General features: G+C 42.0%; 2 protein-coding genes and 1 long non-coding RNA gene across 20 annotated transcripts in view; 2 read left to right on the top strand and 1 right to left on the bottom strand.

The window, feature by feature from the left end:
* LOC127154068 (uncharacterized) overlaps positions 1–21,547 on the top strand; it is a 301,907-nt gene that overhangs the window by 163,538 nt on the left and 116,822 nt on the right. The gene's annotated exons all lie outside the window — the stretch shown is intronic.
* Positions 1–21,547, bottom strand: part of LOC127154076 (uncharacterized) — a 194,327-nt gene that overhangs the window by 82,229 nt on the left and 90,551 nt on the right. The window lies entirely within an intron of this gene.
* Positions 5,020–19,914, top strand: LOC127154071 (junctional adhesion molecule C-like). The gene is made up of 5 exons (XM_051095474.1): positions 5,020–5,173; positions 6,381–6,713; positions 6,813–7,142; positions 7,599–7,729; positions 19,310–19,914. The coding sequence occupies exons 1-4, from the start codon at positions 5,116–5,118 to the stop codon at positions 7,721–7,723; spliced, it is 846 nt and encodes a 281-aa protein (XP_050951431.1). The 5' UTR covers positions 5,020–5,115; the 3' UTR covers positions 7,724–7,729; positions 19,310–19,914.

Raw genomic sequence — 21,547 nt, 5'->3', positions numbered from 1 at the left:
TTTGTTAATTTAGAACGGGGTTAAAGTGCCCCTATTATGCGTTTTCAAATATGTCCTTTCATGCAGTGTGTCATGTAGCTGTATGTGAACATAAACTATCTGCAAAGTTGTGAAGCCGACAGTGCAGGATAAATAAAAATATTGTCTATCAAAAAAAAGAGTCGGCTCACATTTGCCTAAAGGAGTCCTCAGGAATTCAAATCTTTTTCTGTTACGGCCACACGTCACGAAGTAACACATTTGCATAATGTCCACCCACATTCTATGTCGCGAACAACTTGCCCGCCCATACATTTCCATGTGGTTTACGTCACATGGAAATTTAAATGTACATTAGACGGAAGACACTGTATCATACGCTGTGAGTAAAACTGTTTTATATTCACTTTCAAAAGATGATGAATCTACAAAGATTGTATTTTCCAGCCATCATTCAAAATACGTAGCTGTGTATGTTATGTTGTGTAACAACCCTGCACATGTCTTGCTAACCGGCTAAATCACGCTTCTGTAGTTCTGTTGTTCAGCTGTGGACCCACTGTAGTCTGACAATTTGTGATTGATGCAGCTTGACTGTCTGTCTGTCTCATTAGTTGGAGTAAAGATAAAGGATGGCATACGAAGCGGCTTTCACACCGAATGCGGAAAGCACTGTGCTATGAAACCCAATCGTTTTAATGCCTTCCGCCTCGCGAGGACGACTTGTTTCGGTCTCGACCAAAGCGGACGCGCAGTGGAGCGCGCACGCCGCGGACAAAGTTCAAATGAGTTGTTCAAATAAACTTTTGCCGCTGTGATCTGAAGGGCTGCACTGAACCCAGCGGCCAGCGAAGCGCTTTCCGCGTTCGGTGTGAAAGCCGCTTAATGCATTATACAATGTTGAAGTTTACAACATAGAGGTGTACCCGGTTCGGTTATAAAAGCAAATTGCCAGCACTTTCCACGGTAGACCGTGCTAACTTGTCGATCAGCCACTTCAGCCGTTTCATCATCAGACTCTGGCTAGAATTGTTATGGCAAAATCGATGCCATCTTTTCTATGTATTGACAAGTCTCCAGGGCTGTCAGTCAGTTATGGCAATGGACGTTTCGTTTTCCGACACGCTGTAAGCGATAGACCAATCACAAAGGACTGCGCCATCTGACCAATCACAGCAGTGAGGGCTCACGGAAGGAGGGGTTTAGAGAGACTGATTCTTCAAACTGCTTCACACAAGTCGTTTAGGAATCATTTAGAAATGGGGTAAAATTAAATCTGTTTTTGGAGAAAACTGAAGTGTTTTTTGACCTTGCATACATGTAAACCTGTTTTGGGAGTCTATTAAAACAATATTAGCAACCTTTAAAATGGCATAATAGGGGCACTTTAAGTAGAGAGGGGGTGCCACTTTTCTTTCTGAACTTGTTTTCTCCTGTTTATGTTAGTTAAGGAGTTTTGATGTATTTTGATGTATTTTTATTTCTTTTCTTTTGGTAGGTTAGTTAGTTTCTGTTCACTAGTTAGATGTATTACGTTTGTTTTGGCCTGAGCCCCCTCTTGAAGCCTTTAAACCCTCCTGCCTCTTCACAATAAAAATGTTAAGTTTTTCTTCATTTAAGTTTAGAGTGGGTTTTCTCTGTCAATTACTTTATTAAGGTTGTTGACTGATCAGCAGTGCTATCACACTGTCACGCTGTTGTGTATGGGGAATGACGAGGAGGAGCAAGGAGGTCCGATGCATAGAGTTTATTAATATAATCCACAGGGAAATGGGAACAAACAGGGAACCAGCAAACCCAACTTAAACAAACGGGAAAAACAACACGCAAAAGGACATCAAGAACCGACGATCTGAACAGGAACACAACCAAACTTATACACATAGAACTACCAATCAGGGGGACACAGGGGAACAATCAAACAGTGACGTAAATAATAAGAAATGGAACAGGAAGACCAAATAAGGGCAATACAGGGAAAACACACACAAAACAGTCCAAAGGGTCTGACACACACACACACACACAACACCAACTTTTATTCTGTTACGTACCTTCCCTCCCTAGACATAAAATGGGGGGACGTAACAGTGCTATATAAATAAAACTAAGTAGAATTAACCATAAATGCAGATCTTCTTGATATGTGATGTAAACTTCATAAACAAGTTTTTATACAGTAAGACAATTTGTGATTGTGATTGTTGTTTATTGATTGTCACCAAAATGGGGCCATTCAAAACCTTTATAAAGTCATCCTTCCTCTGTAAATTGTCTACTGGCTGACACAACACATGAAAGTAAGGGTTTCCCACACAAAAATCTTTCCTTTATAGGTTTGCTCTGTCTTTCACTTGATTCCAGTTCACAGGAATGGTCACATGTGACTAATTTCTTTCAGGAAGGATGAGGGGCAAATAAAGCATGTGCAGTATGAATATCATCACTGTAGCTTATTCCTGCTTAAAGAAATAAGCCATGTTGCAACTGCCCCTCGTTGCACCCGTCCTCACTGTCCCCTACCAAACTCAATAAACATTTTTTGTTTTGTTTTATTTAATTTTTAGCCTATGTATTATGGTAAAGGCTAGCAGGGAGACAGCTCTGGCTAACTGGGCATGCGTACATCAATCTAAAGTTATTTTTGTCACACTGTACAACAATAATATTGTTTTTGTGTTATAGTAAGTCTTTGGGTAGGTGTAGTACAAAAAAAAAAATTAAAAAAAAAATCTAATAGGTACAACAATTAATTTCATTGTTAGTTTCCAGTCGGAGCTGTGTCCCTTCTACCCACATACTTGCTTGTCTGTGCATAATAATGTTTATTGAGTTTAGTCTTTTAAAAACACTGTTTTAATGCATTAAGCCATATTAAGCGTTTTTCACGTTAACTGTTTTAGCATGTCTGCGTTTTATCAAGGTCATTTGGTAGGCTATTTAATCAGTGACAAATACGCTATTATTACCTATTACATATAATGACTGAAAATTAATACAGTAATAGTCAGGGTGACTGTGAACAGGAATCAAGTGAAAGAATGAGCAAACCTATAAAGGAAAGATTTTTAGTCCAGCATACAGCAAAAGCAGCAATGTTGTGAATTTCTTTTTTTTTTACTATTTAAAATAACTGTTTTGTATTTGAATATATTTTAAAATGTAATTCATTACTTTGATCAAAGCTAAATTTTAAGCATCATTACTCCAGTCTTCAGTGTCACATGATCCTTCAGAAATCATTCTAATATGCTGATTTACTGCTCAAGAAACAATGTATTATAATTATATATATTTGTGTTAATAATATATAATATATTGTTGTTGTTGTTGCTGTTATTATTATTTAAAACAGTTGAGTACATTTTTTCAGGATTCTTTGATGAATAGAAAATCCAAAGATCAGCATTTCTTAAAAAATAAATGTTTATTTTCTTTCTTTCTTTCTTTCTTTCTTTCTTTCTTTTACTTGTTAAATAAAATTAATACTTTTATTTAACAAGGATGCTTTAAATTGATCACAAGTGATGATAAAGACATTTATTAATACAAAACATTTCTGTTTTACATAAATGCTGTTCTTCTGAACTTCTATTCATCAAAGAAACCTGAAAAATTGTACTCCTCTCTTTTCAACATAATAATATTAATAAATGCTTTCTGAGCAGCAAATTAGAATATTACAATTATTTCTGAAGGATCATTTGACTGGACTAATGGACCTAAAAAAATCAGCTTTGATACAGAAATATATATTATATATATATATATATATATATATAGCATGTAATGTATTCAGATTCATTCAAATCAATGTTTAAAAAAATCGGTAATTGTACTACTATTTTTTACATTCTGGTCTTTTAAGGGTAAAATTAGGTTTTATGCAGTAATATTCGTGAACAGCAATCTACTGAAAATATCAGCTAAAGCATAAAGAAAACGCCGGTCTGACAGCATCTTTTTGACCGCTCCCAGCACCCATACCGTAAGTACGCGAATAGATGCACAACAGAAAAAAAAAGTGCGGCTGGCGTGACCGTGTATTTTCAAGACGCGGCTGGCGTGACCGCAGTGCTTAATGCTCATTGGTTCAGACAACCGTGATGTTGCCGTTCTGTTCTAAAATGTTTGATTGTTTTTATCTAATTTCATGTGGTTATGTATTCAAATTATGCATGAATATTCCCAAACACTATGCCAGTGCGATCTCTGTGAGAGATATATGATTGTTGTCATATTTCTATAAAAATCTAAAATACACATTTGTATTAAAGTAAAAAAAAAAAAAAAAAAAAAAAAAAAAAAAGGATAAATACGCCTTTCGTATGGAATTAAATAGCAAGCACTTTGAGTGTGTATTTATTTTCATATAAACACAACAGAGCCATATCATGTTTATCAGCAACACAGCTCGTGAGTGTGATAACGCGGTATCCGCCTTTGATCTCATAGGTATCTGTTCTACTTGGAAAGGTCCGAACTGTCCGTCTTGACTGCACTTATTTCACTCCTCCCCTCACTGCAGCCGCCTACTCTCGCCTACATTTCAGGCAAGGCGAGGCGCATCTCAAACGAGCCTGACGCTGTTTCCACTACAGCATCAGATCTACGCCCAGTGCCGCCGGCAACGCTACAAAGCCACTGCTTTTTTGCATTGTTTTCTATTGGCAATGAGCGCTCCAACGCTTTCTCCGCGCCGCTTTCAATCCCATAATGCACCCCGTGAGCGTTTACTACGTGACCGTGACAGTGGAAACGCACCGTCAGAAAGACGGAAGCGTCGCGTTTTTAAGGTGGAACGGATAGCGTCAATAAGAAACTGCGAATAAGAAGCTGGATTCAGCCTCTTAGAAAACGACGAAAAGAAGTAAAAACAGAGATTAAACAGATTAAAAAAAGATTAAAAAATGCTGTCATCATTCGGGTTGTGTATTTCAGCTTTAATGTAGTTTATATATATATATATATATATATACTTGCCGGTGGGCTTAAATGGGTTAAAAACGTAAGATCCGCCCTCACTTTCGGTTTGGTGTCCGGCTGTCTTTCTAAAGGTTGTGGTTAACACCTTTCGTTGAAGAGCAACACCACAGATGACTCAGAATTTCCATTCGTTTTCTTAGGGGGAAATTTATGATAATGAAGCTTGCCTTTAATGTACTCGCAGTGGTTTGGTATTCACTCGAACATGGTGAGATTTTACAGTCTCTTCCGCCAGTTTCTGTGGCCTATAGGCCTATACGTATTGGGCGCTATAGTCATGTTTGGATAAGGAATATTGTTGGGAAAACTGTTAGGATGAGAACAGAGCCTACTGTTCACAGAAATCGATGGTCACTGAAACACATTTTAACAATAAAAAAGCGATGCTATCGCAGTTAAAACGAGATCAGATCAGTGTCGTTTGGCGAAAATGGTGTAAATAATCACGTTACTGGGTATAAACAAGTAACTTAAGTAAAAGTAAAAAAAGTAAAATTTCATATCAGTACATAAACTAATCAAATGTAGCTTGAATGCTGTGTGACTCTCTTTGGTTAAAGGGGTCCTATTACGCTTTTTCAATTTTTGAACTTTAGTCAGTGTGTGGTGTGTATCTTTGGGCATAAAAAAGATCTACAAAGTTACAAATCTCAAAGTCCACTTCAAAGGGAGATGTTTGGTTTTTAAAAAATCCATTTTCAAGAACTACAACGTTTGTTTTCCGCATGTAATGATGTCACAACGTGGTCCACTAGAATATCATTAATTTAAAGCCCGCCCACAGAAATTCGAATTGTTGGTGGACATAGGGATGAGGATTACCCTAACGATGCAGCGCTGAGATCCGCTTCAACGAACGGCAGCGCGGTGGCTAATAAAGGTCTCCTTTCGCCAATCAATGTATTTTTGTAAGAAAAATATCCATATTTAAAAAGTAAGAATCACTTTAATCTAGTTTGCGCTAACAGTTGTACATGGAACTTGCTTCTTTGTCAAGGGGCGTGGCAATACTGAAACACTAGGCTCGTTTGAGATGAGCAAATTCTGGGCAGAATCGCCGGTGATCACCGCAAGGTGCATGCCGGTTAGAAATGTGTCCAAGTTACGTCCGCCTTGCTCTGATGTCATGCTGATGCTGAAGGACCCCTTTAAAAGCTTCTGATAAATTCATTAAATAAGGGCCCAAATGTTATTCACATCAGAGATGAAGGGCTAAAATATATTTCTAAAATAGAAAACATTGCACAGTATTGTCTTAATGGTGTAAAATAATTCTCATGTATTTTTTTTTGCGGGTACTAGTCATCTATGTAATATTTTTTATGAGTGAATGAAAATGTTTAATTGAATGTTTAAATATAAATATATGCATAGGGAAAGGGTGTGTGTATAATTTGTGTTTTTTTTTTCTTCAGGTCTGTCTGGTGTTTATACAGACAAAGTGTCAGTGTTAGCAGTGGAGGGAGATTCAGTCACTCTACACACAGGGGTTGAAACAAAGAACCAAGAGGATATTATCTGGTATTTCAGTGGTGTTCGCATCGCTCAAATCAGTGGAGATCTCAGTTATATCTGTACAGATGTTCAGTGTAATGAAGGAACTGAGAGATTCAGAGACAGACTGAATCTGGACAATCAGACTGGATCTCTGACCATCACAAACATCACAAACACAGACTCTGGGGAATATAAACTAAAAATCATCAGCAGCAGTGACAGTGAAAAGAACTTCAGTATTTCCGTCACTGGTAAGTCATTTAATAAGTGTTTGAATGCAGTTTAAAATACATGTTTAAAATACAAGATCCTCCAGTAGCTGTTTTTTTTTTTTTTTTTTTTGGTTTCAGATGTTCCTGCTACTGAGCTATATGAAAAAAAGGAGGGAGAATCTGTCTCTTTAGATGCTGGTGTAATAAAATCCCCAAATGATGTGATGATGTGGTATTTTAATGATACTCTCATCGCTGAAATCACTGGAGATCAGAGTAAGATCTGTACAGATGATCAGTGTAATAAGAGATTCAGAGACAGACTGAAGCTGGATCATCAGACTGGATCTCTGCTCATCACAAACACCAGAATCACAGACTCTGGAGAATATAAACTTAAGATCATCATCATCAGCAGCAGCAAATTCAGTATCACCAGAGTAAGAAGATTCAGTGTTTCTGTCACTGGTAAGTAACTGAGCCATTCAATGCATTTTCCTTTGAGGAATTAAAATAATAATAATAATAATAATAATAATAATAATAATTACAACCCAATATGTGTTGGGTTGTGGACTGTTTAAAAAAACAATAATGAATAATATCAGCCAGTTTACCTGTGAGCCATGCTGCTTCCTGTTGAGCTAAACATGCTGTGATGTTGTTTTGACTGCGGTTGCTAGAAGAAAATACAAAATGCACCATTTATCAGTTGAATCAATATCATGCAACTGATGACTGAAGTAGAAAGTAAAGGTGACGTGATGTGTGGCCAGGTGTGGTGTAAAATACTTGAAATTTGTGCTTTGCATTTAACCCATCCAAGTGCACACACACACAAGCAGTAAATATAATTTGAAGATATTGTCAAATATTGGATTTATTATCATTCACTCTCTAGTAATAATGACTGTCTGTCTTTAGCTGTTCCAGATTCAGGTTTGCCTGCAGCTGCTGTAGCAGGAGTAGTTGTTGTTGCTGTTCTGCTGGTTGCTGCTGTAGCTGCTGGTGTGGTTTACCGTAACCGCAGGGGCCTTTCAGTATTATAACAGATTGTAAGTATTACATACAGCTGATTTAACAAGATATCATTTTATAATTTCAATAAGATTTTATGATTTCAAGACATGATGAATTTGTAACAACACAGAAGCGGATATTTACCACTGAAACCGTGTCAAAACACCCAAAAACACAAAGAACTTCCAAATAAACTAAGTAACAGTTAATATGCCAACACAAAGTGCAACTTTTATAACAGAGCAATTGTCTTATTAGAAAACAGCAATACATCAGTTTAAAGAATTCTAGATGTGATATTTAAATAACAATAGGTCAAGTTTATAGTAATGAAGATGTCCATTTGATGCAGTTTAAGACATTGTATTAAAAGAGCAGTTCACTTCCAGAACAAAAGTTTTAATGCAGCTTCAAAGGGCTCTAAACGATCCCAGCCGAGGAATAATGGTCTTACCAATTGGTCATTAATTGGTCATCATCACAAAAAATAAAAAATAAATAAAAATAAAAAATTATATACTTTTTAACCTCAAATGCTCGTCTAGCTCTGCCATGCGCATGCATACTCTGTGTAATCCGGATCAATACAGTTAGGGTATGGGTATGTAGGGTATGTCAAAAACTTCATTTCTCCATTTCATTTTCTCCTCTAACTTTAAAATTGACCTACATCGCCATTTTACCTTTTTTTGTTAAGGGCATTTGACCTTTTTTGCACGTTCACTTCTGCAAAGCAGGAATATATTAGGATGATATTTGTAGGTTTAGGAATAAATTTTGAACATTAAAGGAGAAGTCCACTTCCAGAACAAAGATTCACATATAGTGTATTCACCCCCTTGTCATCCAAGATGTTCATGTCTTTCTTTCTTCAGACGTAAAGAAATTATGATTTTTGAGGAAAACATTTCAGGATTTTTTTTTTCCATATAGTGGACTTCTATGGCACCCCTAGTTTGAACTTCCAAATGCAGTTTAAATGGGGCTACAAACGATCCCAAATGTGGTTGAAAGCGATCCCAGCCGAGGAAGAAGGGTCTTATCTAGCGTAACAATCAGTTATTTTCACAAAAATAATACAATTTATATACATTTTAATGCCAAATTCCAATCTCATGTTCTCCCTTAACTTCAAAATTGTCCTATATATATATACTTTTTTGTTAAGGGTGTTTGATCTTCTTTGCATGTTCATTTTGCAAAGACTGGGTCGGTACTTCTGCAGCGATGTAGGATGACTTTGAAATGATTTTTGAAGTTGAGGGAGAAAATACGATTGGAGTTTTTTGACATACCCTAACTGTCTTGAACCAGAATACACAGAGTTCAGGGAGAGAAAGACAAGACAAGTGTTTAAAATTAAAAAGTATTTAAATTGTATTTTTTGAATGAAAATAACCAATTGTTTTGCTAGATAAGACCCTTCTTCCTTGACTGGGATAGTTTAGAACCGCATCTGGGATCGTTTGAAGCCGCATTTAAACTGCATTTTGGACGTTCAAACTCAGGGCACCATATCAGTCCATTATATGGAGAAAAATCCTGAAATGTTTCCCTCAAAAACGTCTCTGTTATGTATGTAACCCTTGCTCCCTGAAGGAGGGAACGGAGACGTACGTCGGAACTGACCAACGAATTGGGGATCGCTTTGGGAGACCAATCTACTGTCTATTGGCATGCGATAATTGTCGCATATTTGCTTTTCCGCTGAGGAGCCGAGCTAGTGACTCAGCCGTACAGCGGAGGTACAACGACTGTGATGATGGGACGTAAGTCTCCGTTCCCTCCTTCAGGGAACGAGGGTTACATATGTAACCGAGACGTTCCCCTTCAGTCGGTCTCGTTCGACGTACGTCGGAACTGACCGACGAATTGGGGATATCTACCAACACGCCACTGTCGCTGGCCCTTCCAGTGCTCTGCATGAGACTCCTGGCCACACCCACTTGTTGGAGCGGAAGTCAGGGCTCTAAGCAGAGAAGGTAAGTGACTGCTGTTCCTCAAGACCAACTCAGAGTGACTATTGGATAACGCTGGGAAAGATATCCTAGAAGGGAAGGGAATGCTGTTGTGGCCACATCCTGTCCGTAGGGAGGTAACATGTGGTAGTTTACACATATGGAGGAGCGGGAGTGGCGTTGCAAGACGACACCTGGAACGGGCTCTCCGTGCTACTGGCCACTAGGGGCGAGTACATGGGAAGATACCGGCTCTACACGTAGGCTATAGAATCTAGTGAATGTGTATGGTGTCACCCAGCCCGAGGTCCTAAAGCTTGGGTTCAGTTCACATACAACCGCAGAGCACGGATGGGACAGAGAAAAGCTAGGGCTGGGTCTGCCTCCTCTGAGGGCAGCGCTTGCAGGCTCACTACCTGGTCCCTAAAGGGAGTGCTAGGAACCTTGGGCACATATCCAGGCCGGGGTCTCAGGACAACATGAGAGTTAGCCTGCCCAAATTCTAGGCATGTTTCGTCAACCGAAAATGCTTGCAGTTCCCCTACCCTCTTGATGGAAGCCAATGCAGTCAGGGAAACTGTCTTTAGTGACAGGATTTCAACTCAGCTGACTGCAGTGGTTTAAAGGGAGGTCTCTGCAGTGTCGTAAGCACCAGAGACAGGTCCCAAGAGGGTATCGACATAGGACGAGGAGGATTCAACCTCTTCGCCCCTCTAAGGAACCTGACGACCAGGTCGTGCTTACCCAGGGACTTACCATCAACTGCATCGTGATGTGCGGCTATTGCGGCAACATACACAAAGGGAAACAGCCTTTGCTCCAAGCTATCCTGCAGGAAGGAAAGCACGATTCTGACCAGACATCTTCGGGGGTCTTCCCGGTAGAGGCGCCTCGTAGAGGGGGCTCTAGTGGAAGTGATGGTGTCTACCACTCCTTGGGGAGTCAGACATGAAGTTTACAGAGGTCTGGACATGGGTGCCGGAGAGTGCCCCATTTCTGAGAAAGCAGATTCTTCCTCAGAGGAATGGGCCAAGGAGGGGCCGTCGTGAGGAGCATAAGTTCTGAAAACCAAGTTCGGTTGGGCCAGTATGGCGCAACTAACAGGACCTGCTCCCCGTCCTCCCTGACTTTGCACAGTGTCTCTGGAAGAAGGCTCATTCGGGGGAAAATGCATATTTGTGAAGGCCCTGGGGCCAGCTGTGCGCCAGCGCATCCATGCCGAGGGATTTCAAGACATGATGAATTTGTAACAACACAGAAGCGGATATTTACCACTGAAACCGTGTCAAAACACCCAAAAACACAAAGAACTTCCAAATAAACTAAGTAACAGTTAATATGCCAACACAAAGTGCAACTTTTATAACAGAGCAATTGTCTTATTAGAAAACAGCAATACATCAGTTTAAAGAATTCTAGATGTGATATTTAAATAACAATAGGTCAAGTTTATAGTAATGAAGATGTCCATTTGATGCAGTTTAAGACATTGTATTAAAAGAGCAGTTCACTTCCAGAACAAAAGTTTTAATGCAGCTTCAAAGGGCTCTAAACGATCCCAGCCGAGGAATAATGGTCTTACCAATTGGTCATTAATTGGTCATCATCACAAAAAATAAAAAATAAATAAAAATAAAAAATTATATACTTTTTAACCTCAAATGCTCGTCTAGCTCTGCCATGCGCATGCATACTCTGTGTAATCCGGATCAATACAGTTAGGGTATGGGTATGTAGGGTATGTCAAAAAACTTCATTTCTCCATTTCATTTTCTCCTCTAACTTTAAAATTGACCTACATCGCCATTTTACCTTTTTTTGTTAAGGGCATTTGACCTTTTTTGCACGTTCACTTCTGCAAAGCAGGAATATATTAGGATGATATTTGTAGGTTAGGAATAAATTTTGAACATTAAAGGAGAAGTCCACTTCCAGAACAAAGATTCACATATAGTGTATTCACCCCCTTGTCATCCAAGATGTTCATGTCTTTCTTTCTTCAGACGTAAAGAAATTATGATTTTTGAGGAAAACATTTCAGGATTTTTTTTTTCCATATAGTGGACTTCTATGGCACCCCTAGTTTGAACTTCCAAATGCAGTTTAAATGGGGCTACAAACGATCCCAAATGTGGTTGAAAGCGATCCCAGCCGAGGAAGAAGGGTCTTATCTAGCGTAACAATCAGTTATTTTCACAAAAATAATACAATTTATATACATTTTAATGCCAAATTCCAATCTCATGTTCTCCCTTAACTTCAAAATTGTCCTATATATATATACTTTTTTGTTAAGGGTGTTTGATCTTCTTTGCATGTTCATTTTGCAAAGACTGGGTCGGTACTTCTGCAGCGATGTAGGATGACTTTGAAATGATTTTTGAAGTTGAGGGAGAAAATACGATTGGAGTTTTTTGACATACCCTAACTGTCAGGGAGAGAAAGACAAGACAAGTGTTTAAAATTAAAAAGTATATAAGGCCGCTTCAGCTCTAACCTGAGCGGCGTTACTGCGGCTGCGGATGCCATATGCCCCAGCCATGCTCCAAGCTATCCTGCAGGAAGGAAAGCACGATTCTGACCAGACATCTTCGGGGGTCTTCCCGGTAGAGGCGCCTCGTAGAGGGGGCTCTAGTGGAAGTGATGGTGTCTACCACTCCTTGGGGAGTCAGACATGAAGTTTACAGAGGTCTGGACATGGGTGCCGGAGAGTGCCCCATTTCTGAGAAAGCAGATTCTTCCTCAGAGGAATGGGCCAAGGAGGGGCCGTCGTGAGGAGCATAAGTTCTGAAAACCAAGTTCGGTTGGGCCAGTATGGCGCAACTAACAGGACCTGCTCCCCGTCCTCCCTGACTTTGCACAGTGTCTCTGGAAGAAGGCTCATTCGGGGGAAAATGCATATTTGTGAAGGCCCTGGGGCCAGCTGTGCGCCAGCGCATCCATGCCGAGGGTGCCCTCGGTCAGGGAGTAAAACAACTTGCAATGGGTCGAGTCCGGAGAGGCAAACAGGTCTACCTGTGCGGCTCCGAAGAAGTCCCAAATCAGCTGGACCACCTGAGGATGGAATCGCCATTCTCCCGGAAGCACAGGCTGTCGTGAGAGCTCGTCGGCTGCACGATTGAGCACTCCGGGGATATGAATGGCCCGAAGCGACCTCAGATGATTCTGACTCCAGAGGAGGAGATGGCGGACGAGTTGCCACATGCGACGGGAGCGTAGGCCACCCTGATGGTTGATGTACGCAACGGTCGCAGTGTTGTCCATACGGACCAGCACGCGCTTGCCATGTAGCAGCTGCTCCGTGAACACCACAGCATGCCTGGACACCTGATCTAGAGGGACTCCCGCCTGTAGAAAAGAAGGGTCCGACCATGGGGCGAAGGTTTGGCGACAGTATGGGGTGATGGGTACCCGGTGCATGCCGCTCTGCCACGCCCATCTCCGGACTCGGCCGTGAAGCCAGTGCTGAAGCGGCCTTATATGAAGCAACCTGAGCGGCGTTACTGCGGCTGCGGATGCCATATGCCCCAGGAGCCTCTGAAAAAGTTTCAGTGGGGCCGCTGTCCTGTCTCTGAACGAATTCAAACAGTTCAGCACTGACTGGACACGTTCCTCTGTGAGTCGCACTGTCCGATTGAGCGAGTCCAACTCCACACCAAGAAAAGAGGTCCTCTGCACCGGGGAGAGTTTGTTCTTTTCCCAGTTGACCCGAAGTCCCAGCAGGCTGAGGTGTCGGAGCACCATGTGCCTGTGTTCGCACAACTGGTCCCGAGACAGGGGCATCGCTGCTCCGCACAGAGGTGAAGTGAATGTCCCTGAACTTGGGTGGACGCCGGGCGAGCTGAATCGCATAGCCGAGTCTGATGGTACGTGTAGCGGCCCCTTTGGCACGTCCAAGATTTAAAGCAGAGAGTCTTGACGGGTGTGTGCAGTTTTATTAAGCTTTGGTGCAATAAATTTAAATAATGCCGTGATTATTTTACTCCTTTACATCACAGCACTTCAATGCACCACGCTCAACCTTATCCATACTGCATGCTTTATCACCGTAAAACTATACAAAAGAAACATAACAGAAATTAAACTCCAGCAGTACGTATGCAATATGTGACAATATAAATTTAACAGCATTAAACAGCGTGATGCACTCAAACAGGATTACTTTTCCACAAAATAAGAAGTAAACACAACAGCATGAAATACATTATAAATTTAACGTACCTCGTCCCGCTATTGCCAAGAAAAAAAAAGGGGGGCTAAACACAATTTCACGATATAATAAACTTGCCGTCCACAACTTGGTCACTTCCTCATGCACTTCTGGAAAGAAAGGAACTGGGGTGGGGTACTGAGAACCAGCCCGGGCCGCTCCTTAAGTTCCCTTGCGCCCTCTAGTGACGCCTTAAAATAAAACAACAAGGGGCAAGTGGTCATTACAGTACGGATGAGCCAGCGAGACGGCCTGGGGAGCGCTAGCCAGGCTCCCAGATACCGTGCAAGCGGAACCAGCGGTACCACTGACGTACCCGGGGTGGAGCAGCGAGGTGGAACACAGGGACCCGACCCGGGAGGCACTGAGGCGGCCCGAAGTGGAGTCTGCGTTAGCCGCGCCACACCAACCTGGTTCCAGGGTGGGCCAGAGGATGTGTGAGAAGGCTCGGTGGTGTCCACTAACCACACACTGCTGCCTGCTGGTGAAGAGAGAGGGGGAAGGGAGTGGCAAGGTGTCTGCAACACGTCTCACACCGTCAACCGTGCCCTCTTGTGACCCAGAGATGGAGGAAATTGCTCTTCTTTTGAAAATGTGGGTACCGCTGGGCTCCGAAGAGCCAGCAGCGGAACAAAAACAAAAGGAAACAAAAGATTGTCCACCCGGCCCTCCTCCGGGGGAGGAAGTGGTGCCGACACCATCTCCCGGAGAGCAGATCCTCCCATCTCTGGGTCGCCTGTCTCAGGGTCGCTTGCTCCTATGCCTGCCACCTGGTTTGGCGAGAGGCTGGATGGGCTGGGCGCTCCCCCTGCGGCCAGCCACCTGCCGCCTAGGTGGAGGCTGCTGCTTAGGCTGGGCAGGGGCGGGGGTGGCCACCAGGGGTCGCCCTCAGCGATGAGCAGATGGAGGGGCTGCCACCGACGACTGGGTGGAGGCAGCAGCTGATCGTCGGGGCAGGATATGTTTGTTCGCCTCCGTCTGCTTCTGTGCCGCTGAAAACCGCTGGGCAGAGCTTTCAACGGCGTCGCCAAAGAGACTGACCTGACAGACAGGGGCGTTGAGGAACCGAACTTTGCTGGCTCACGCATATCTGCCAGGCTCAGCCATAGGTGGCGTTCCTGGACCACTAAGGTGGACATCGCCCGACCCAGGGAACGTGCAGTAACTTTCGTCGCCCGTAGGGCGAGGTCCGTTGCTGCCCGCAGTTCCTGCATAACCCCGGGTCGGAACTACCCTCGTGCAGTTCCTGGAGCGCTTTGGCCTGGTGGACCTGCAGGAGCGCCATGGCATGCAGGGCGGAGGCGGCTTCTCCACAAGCTGTGTAAGCCTTAACTGCCAATGAGGAAGAGAACTTACACGCCCGGGAGGGGAGACGCGGATTACCCCGCCAAGAGTTAGAGGTCTTGGGACACAGCCGCATTGCCACAGACCACTCCACTGGAGGGAGCTCCACGTACCCTTTCGCCACTCCGCCATCGAGGGTAGTGAGGATGGAGGAAGGACCAGATGGGTTTCGGGCAGAAAAAGGTGCCGTCCACAACTTGGTCACTTCCTCATGCACTTCTGGAAAGAAAGGAACTGGGGTGGGGTACTGAGAACCAGCCCGGGCCGCCCCAAGAAACCAGTCGTCCAGCCGCGAGGGTTCGGGACACGGTGGAGGATTCCACTCGAGCCCGACACTCACGGCGGCCCAGGAAAGCATAGCAGCCATTTCTGGGTCTGCCACACCCAAAGGGGGCAACGCAGCCGAATCTTCATCGCCGGAAGACATACGCTTACCCTCTGATGCAGCGATCGACATCTGGTCATCCGGGGGAGCCCCAAAAGTGACGACTGGTACCCCACAAGACAGATCAGTACGCCCTTCTGGAAGCTCCACAGGTTGCAGTGTCATGGAGGAGTGAGGAGCCCGGGGAGGTTGACTCGGCGGGGTGCTCCTCACTGTAACCTCAGGTCACCTGGGTTATTAACCGAAGTAGGCTTCTTCTGAGCTGGCCCAGAAGAAGACCTAGATCGGGCAATATACGCAGGGGCTCCAGATACTGGAGTCTCGACCTTAACACTGAGATGGTCATGTTTCCGCAGTGAAAACATGAAGCATCCATAAGTGCTACCTCAGCATGTCCGAGGCCCAAACATGCGAAGCAGTAATCATGACCATCACCAGGGTCCAGATAGCGACCGCATCCAGTATCACACAGTCTGAATGTCATCCTTAAAAGGATGCAGCGTCAGACTGTGTATTGCCCTTTTAGGAATGCTCCCACTAGGGATGTGCCGAACGAGGATTTTGAAGCAGTGAGGCTTTTACAACAAACCACGTTGATGCTTCGAAGCTTTTGATACAGTTCTCTAGTACGCCATCTGGTGGTCAATAAAAATTCTTACACAAATTGTGTCATTTAGATGTTTTGTTCATTGGGGTTTATTGTAAGGTTTATTTGTGAATTTTATAAGCATATGTCATTAGCAAGGTGGCGTGTGTGTGCAGCGATAGAGTTTACAAAATGTATTGTATTTTGCACAATACAATTGCAAAGGCTTCATGTGTTATATATATATATATATATATATATATATATATATAGCATAAATGTTTGTGGTTGAGGAAGGACTTTTGTCCTTTTATCAAGGCGTTTTAATTTTCATTCAGAGAAAAGACATTCAATCGCACGTCATTGTTTTTTAATAGTAGTACTTTAATTAACAACGATACACCACGTAAAAAAAAAAAAAAAAAAACTACATACAAATGCACGATGACCGATAAAGTTATAACACTGCACTAAATGAATAACGGGTATGGGACAGCGCAATCGATGCGTTTTGCATTTGAGCCTGGCATAACGTGTCAGTGAGGTAAAGAAGCTTCGTTTTCAAAGATCACGTGACAGCCTCATTTCGAGCACTGCTTCGGAACACTAGCTGTGTCCCAAAGTGGAGTGCACACACTTCGAAGTGCATGGACTTCGAATGCCACGCCTCCGAAGTGCACGATGGACCCTCCGAAGTGCATGAGACGCTCCACCTTCGCAGGATTCCCTAATTGCGCTACCAGGTGTTCCCGATTACCGCTCCTGTCGCATAGCAACGGTGCGAGAGGGGCGCTGCCATCCTGACAGGTTTAGACGTTAAGAGTTATGGAGCCAGCATTGGTCATATTTGTTTTTAGATTTTATGTTTTACTGGAGGAGATGGTGGGGATGTACCTCAGCCTTGGCCAGGACCATGGCCAGGTAAATTGTATTGTTTTGCTGCATCGTTGCCGGATTACAATTTTAAATGCATTCATTGCGTTTGAACCGACTTGAATAATGTAAAGATACATATGAAAAAAACACAAAACCATACACACAGAAATATATAGCAGTTCAAATACTGACTGATATGTTACCAAGGTGCGATTTTATAATAGTTTGTTATCTTGATGGTGAACATATTTAGAAATCCTGATTTTAGGCAGTTAAGTAACCATAAAAATAAAACTATGAATAAATAAAAACAAATTATGCATTGTTCATCTCAATGTTCAGCGGCAGCAGAGTGTTTTACTGACAAAGTGACAAAAAAAAAGATATTAAAAATTTGTGACACTTGCAATCCTAAATCAGAGCAAATAAACCATGCCTGTTAACAACAACAGCACAATGAATTTCAGCGGGAAAACAAATACTCTATTAACTTGCTTACTTTGTATTTTTTTAAGTCTTTCCCCAGCAGGCTCACTTTTTCTGAAATAGTCCTACAACAAGAGAAAATTGAAACACTTATAATATAAAGAAAGGTTTGCAATCTTAACATTAGAAAACATGACACAGCAGGACATGCATACAAAATACTAACGTTTGTTTACTTACATTTCAATGTGAATTCCCCAACAGAACTCTCACCCATCATGTTCTTTGAATATAAATTCCATCGTCATCTGTGCGCAAGTGATGCTGGGATATGGTAGGGTGCGAAGTGTCCATCAGATGTACACTTCATTTTCCTTGGAATCGGAGACCGCATTTGAAGTCGCTTTTGAATTACGGCAGCATTCGTCGCGCCGCGGTGATGCATTCGGCCTTGGAATGCGCACTTCGGAGGGTGCATTCTGAATTGGGACAGCTTACGTCGTGACGCTGTGACGCAATCGCCCTTCAAATTTGCACTTCGGAGTCCACGCACTTCAGTTTGGGACAGCCTTCGTCACGCCACTGTGACGCATTCAAACTTAAAATACGCACTTCGGAGTCTGCGCACTCCACTTTGGGACACAGCTAACGTCTCGGAACACTAGTGTCGAAAACTCGAAACGTGTGTCGACACTAGGTGTCGATCTACCCATCCCTAGCTCCCACTGGTGCTGAGGCGCACAGGGCCGCGGCCGCACAACAATGCAAGCCTGTTGTGAGCACTCCCACTCGTCTTAATGACCCGCTGTTTGCGCCGTCACACCCGCACCAACACGCAGAGAGACCTCCCACAAGCTCGTTCTCCGCCACTCCGATAAGGAAAGCACACGCAGCATACAGCACATGACAATTATCGCACGCCAATAGACATTGGCTCGTTTTCTTACAATCGAAGTAGATGTTTTGTCGGTCAGTTCCGACGTACGTCGAACGAGACCGTCTGAAGGAGAAACATAATTTCTTTACAGCTGAAGAAAGAAGGGCATGAACATCTTGAATGACAAGGGGGTGAGTACATTATCTGTAAATTGTTGTTCTTATGTGTCCAGCAGCTGAAGACAATTTCTCGAACACATGAGGGTTCATATGGTCACATGTGGTTTGGCACTGTAAGGATGATCAACTGTCTTGCTGTAGCTCTTAGGTGTCTTACATTACAGACACTGCAGTTTATTGCTTTGTTCACATCTGCAGTTCTCATGCCTCCTGCAGCAGGTGTATGATCAGAAACCCAGAGAAACCCATCCACAAAAAAAAAAAGTGAAAGTGACAACGTACTGTCAACTATGGTGACCCATAGTCGAAATTGGTCCTCTGCATTTAACCCATCACAAGTGCACACACACAGCAGTGAGAAGTGAACACGCACACACACACCCGGAGCAGTGGGCAGCCATTGCTCCAGTGCCTGGGGAGCAATTGGGGGTTCAGTGCCTTGCTCAGGGGCACTTCAGTCATGGTATTTAAGGTGGAAAGAGCACTGTTTATTCACAATCGGGAATCGAACCAGCGACCTTCGGGTTACAAACCCGACTCTCTAACCATTAGGCCATGACTGCCCCTATCGACACTCTGGAGTTTTTCACAGTCAATAGACATGTCTCTTTAGTGCCCTAAGTGCACCTTTAACTGTTACTGTCTCACAAATGCATGCAATAATTGTTTTTATTTATGGAGTTTATGTGTTTATTTTTGTTTTTTATTTTTGTTTAACTAAAACATCAGACCTCCTCATTAATTTTACCCTTTTGTGAATGTGTTGTCTTACAGGGGGAAGATGATGATAACTCGCCTGATCCAAAAGACATTCATTTGAGGTAGATGGGATGTCCTTAAACTCTGTTCACTCACAAAGTGATCCCAAAGTTTGTCACATCTATTATATAGTGTACCAATTTAAATTATATAAATATTGTTTTTTTATTGTTATTGTTATTATTATTATTATTATTACTGTTTAAATAGGTTAAAAGGTAACAGTTTGCCTCTAACAGTATATGAGAAATAATGTAAACACAGTATTGGCAACAGAACAGTTCTTGATGTGTAATTAGACTTTATTGTCTTTTATACTTTTATATCCTGCCTATTATACTTTATTCAGACAGAAACAGAACAGTGAAACATCTGTTTCATGTCTTTTTCACAACAAGAAGCATTAACATGCTGGTCTTGTTCTATTAGTCCTCACTGATAGAACTGACTGCACTTCCACAAATACTGCATTAAGTGAAAAAGAAAACTTTATCAGCTGAGAGCCAGAAGATGCCAGCTTGACTGAACATGGCCTGGCAGAACTAACACTCTGCTTACTTATTTTGCTAATGTTTATTATTTAACTACTAACACTTAAGTCATCCACTTTCAACAGAAAACACTGGTTAACTAACTTTGAATAACAGATTTTTATATGTACACTAGAGCTACAGCCAGCTTAAACCCATGTGCATTCATTTAAATTATAGCTGCAATCAGATAAATAAAAATAAAAGTAATGTTTTCTTTAGCAAGCAAGTAACCACTAACACAATTGAGAGAAAAGACCATTTACAGCCAACACAAGCATTTACAAAGGACATGTTTACAAAGGAAATGTATGTGTTTTAGTGCTTTTTAACAGTTATTGAGGTTGAGCCAGTAATCAAGGACTAGTTCACAAAATTTAGCTTTTGAAATCTCCAATATTTGACAAATAATTTGCTTGACAGCAGTGGTCTTAGAGGCTGAGTTGCTTAGAATGAGGAGTTTTACCATGTGGTATGAACGTTGTGGGCATGTGCCGAGAAAAATGCATGTGAGAGCACCTGAGAAATACCAAGGCACCTCCTGGTGGCAGTTTTTTAATTTCTCAAAGGGCTCTATGGGTATAATTTAATTCAATCTGCCTCCTTGTCTGACAGCTGCTCAAAACACTGGCTGATGGCAGCTGTGGTTTTCAAGGTACATGACATTCCTCAAAGGTAGTCTTGGCACCTTAGGTAAAACACCACATTGACTTCTTTGAGACTAAGGGTTGGATAGTTATAGCCATTTATATATTTTTCCATGTTATAGTCCCCCTTAGTGACCAAGAATTGAAATTACAACTTTTTAGATAATTATTGACAATTGGAATCTTTCTGCATGGTTTTGGCTCTGATCAGGCTAAAAATCTAGGACTAGTCTGCAAATGCAAAAGTGTGTGTGTGTGTGTATATCTATCTATCTATCTATCTATCTATCTATATATATATATATATATATATATGTATATATATATATATATACACATCGACACACTGGAGTTTATATATATAAACATATATACATGCATATATATATATATATATATATATACACACAAGTCAACGTTTGAAGTGGATCAAAACCTTTCATCAAAGTTGTCCTAAAACCAAAAAACGGTACCCATTCTTGTCTTGGACATTCATATCACATGGTAGAACTCCTTATTCTGTGGAACTTTGCCTTTAAGACCGCTGCTGTCAAGCTAATTGTTTGTTAAACACGTTGGTTCAAACACCAAATTTGTGAACTAGTGCTAGATTATTGGCTCAACCTCAATAACTGTTAAAAAGCACTAAAACGCATAAATTGCCTTTGTTAACTGCCTGTGTTGGCTGTAAATGGTCTTTTCTATCAATGATGTAGTTTCTTTAATTGTTTGTTTTTCAAAAAATCCAAAATAAAAATCCTTAAAAATAGACACTAGAATATATATTCAATTTATAAAACATGAACCTAAACAACTGCTAGAAAGCCAAAGCCGTAAAGCTGTGTTAGATTTTGCTGTATTTGGCTGAGCAGTTGTTTGGGTGGCTCGCCATATGTATTAGATTTCTCTAATACAGCCATGTAAACTTGACCAAAGTTCAGGGGAAAAGAGTTTATTGAAGAAAGTAGTGTAACATAGCCGTCTTCTAGATCTTAACCCGTGTAAGGGTCTAAAGATTCTTCCTAGTTTCTTCCGAAGTTCTCCCTGGCTTCTGCATAGCTTCTCCCATAGGGAAA

The sequence above is a fragment of the Labeo rohita genome, chromosome 22 (assembly GCF_022985175.1).
Source record: "Labeo rohita strain BAU-BD-2019 chromosome 22, IGBB_LRoh.1.0, whole genome shotgun sequence".
In the NCBI taxonomy this organism is placed as follows: domain Eukaryota; kingdom Metazoa; phylum Chordata; class Actinopteri; order Cypriniformes; family Cyprinidae; genus Labeo; species Labeo rohita.
This window is presented reverse-complemented; position numbering and strand designations above follow the sequence as displayed.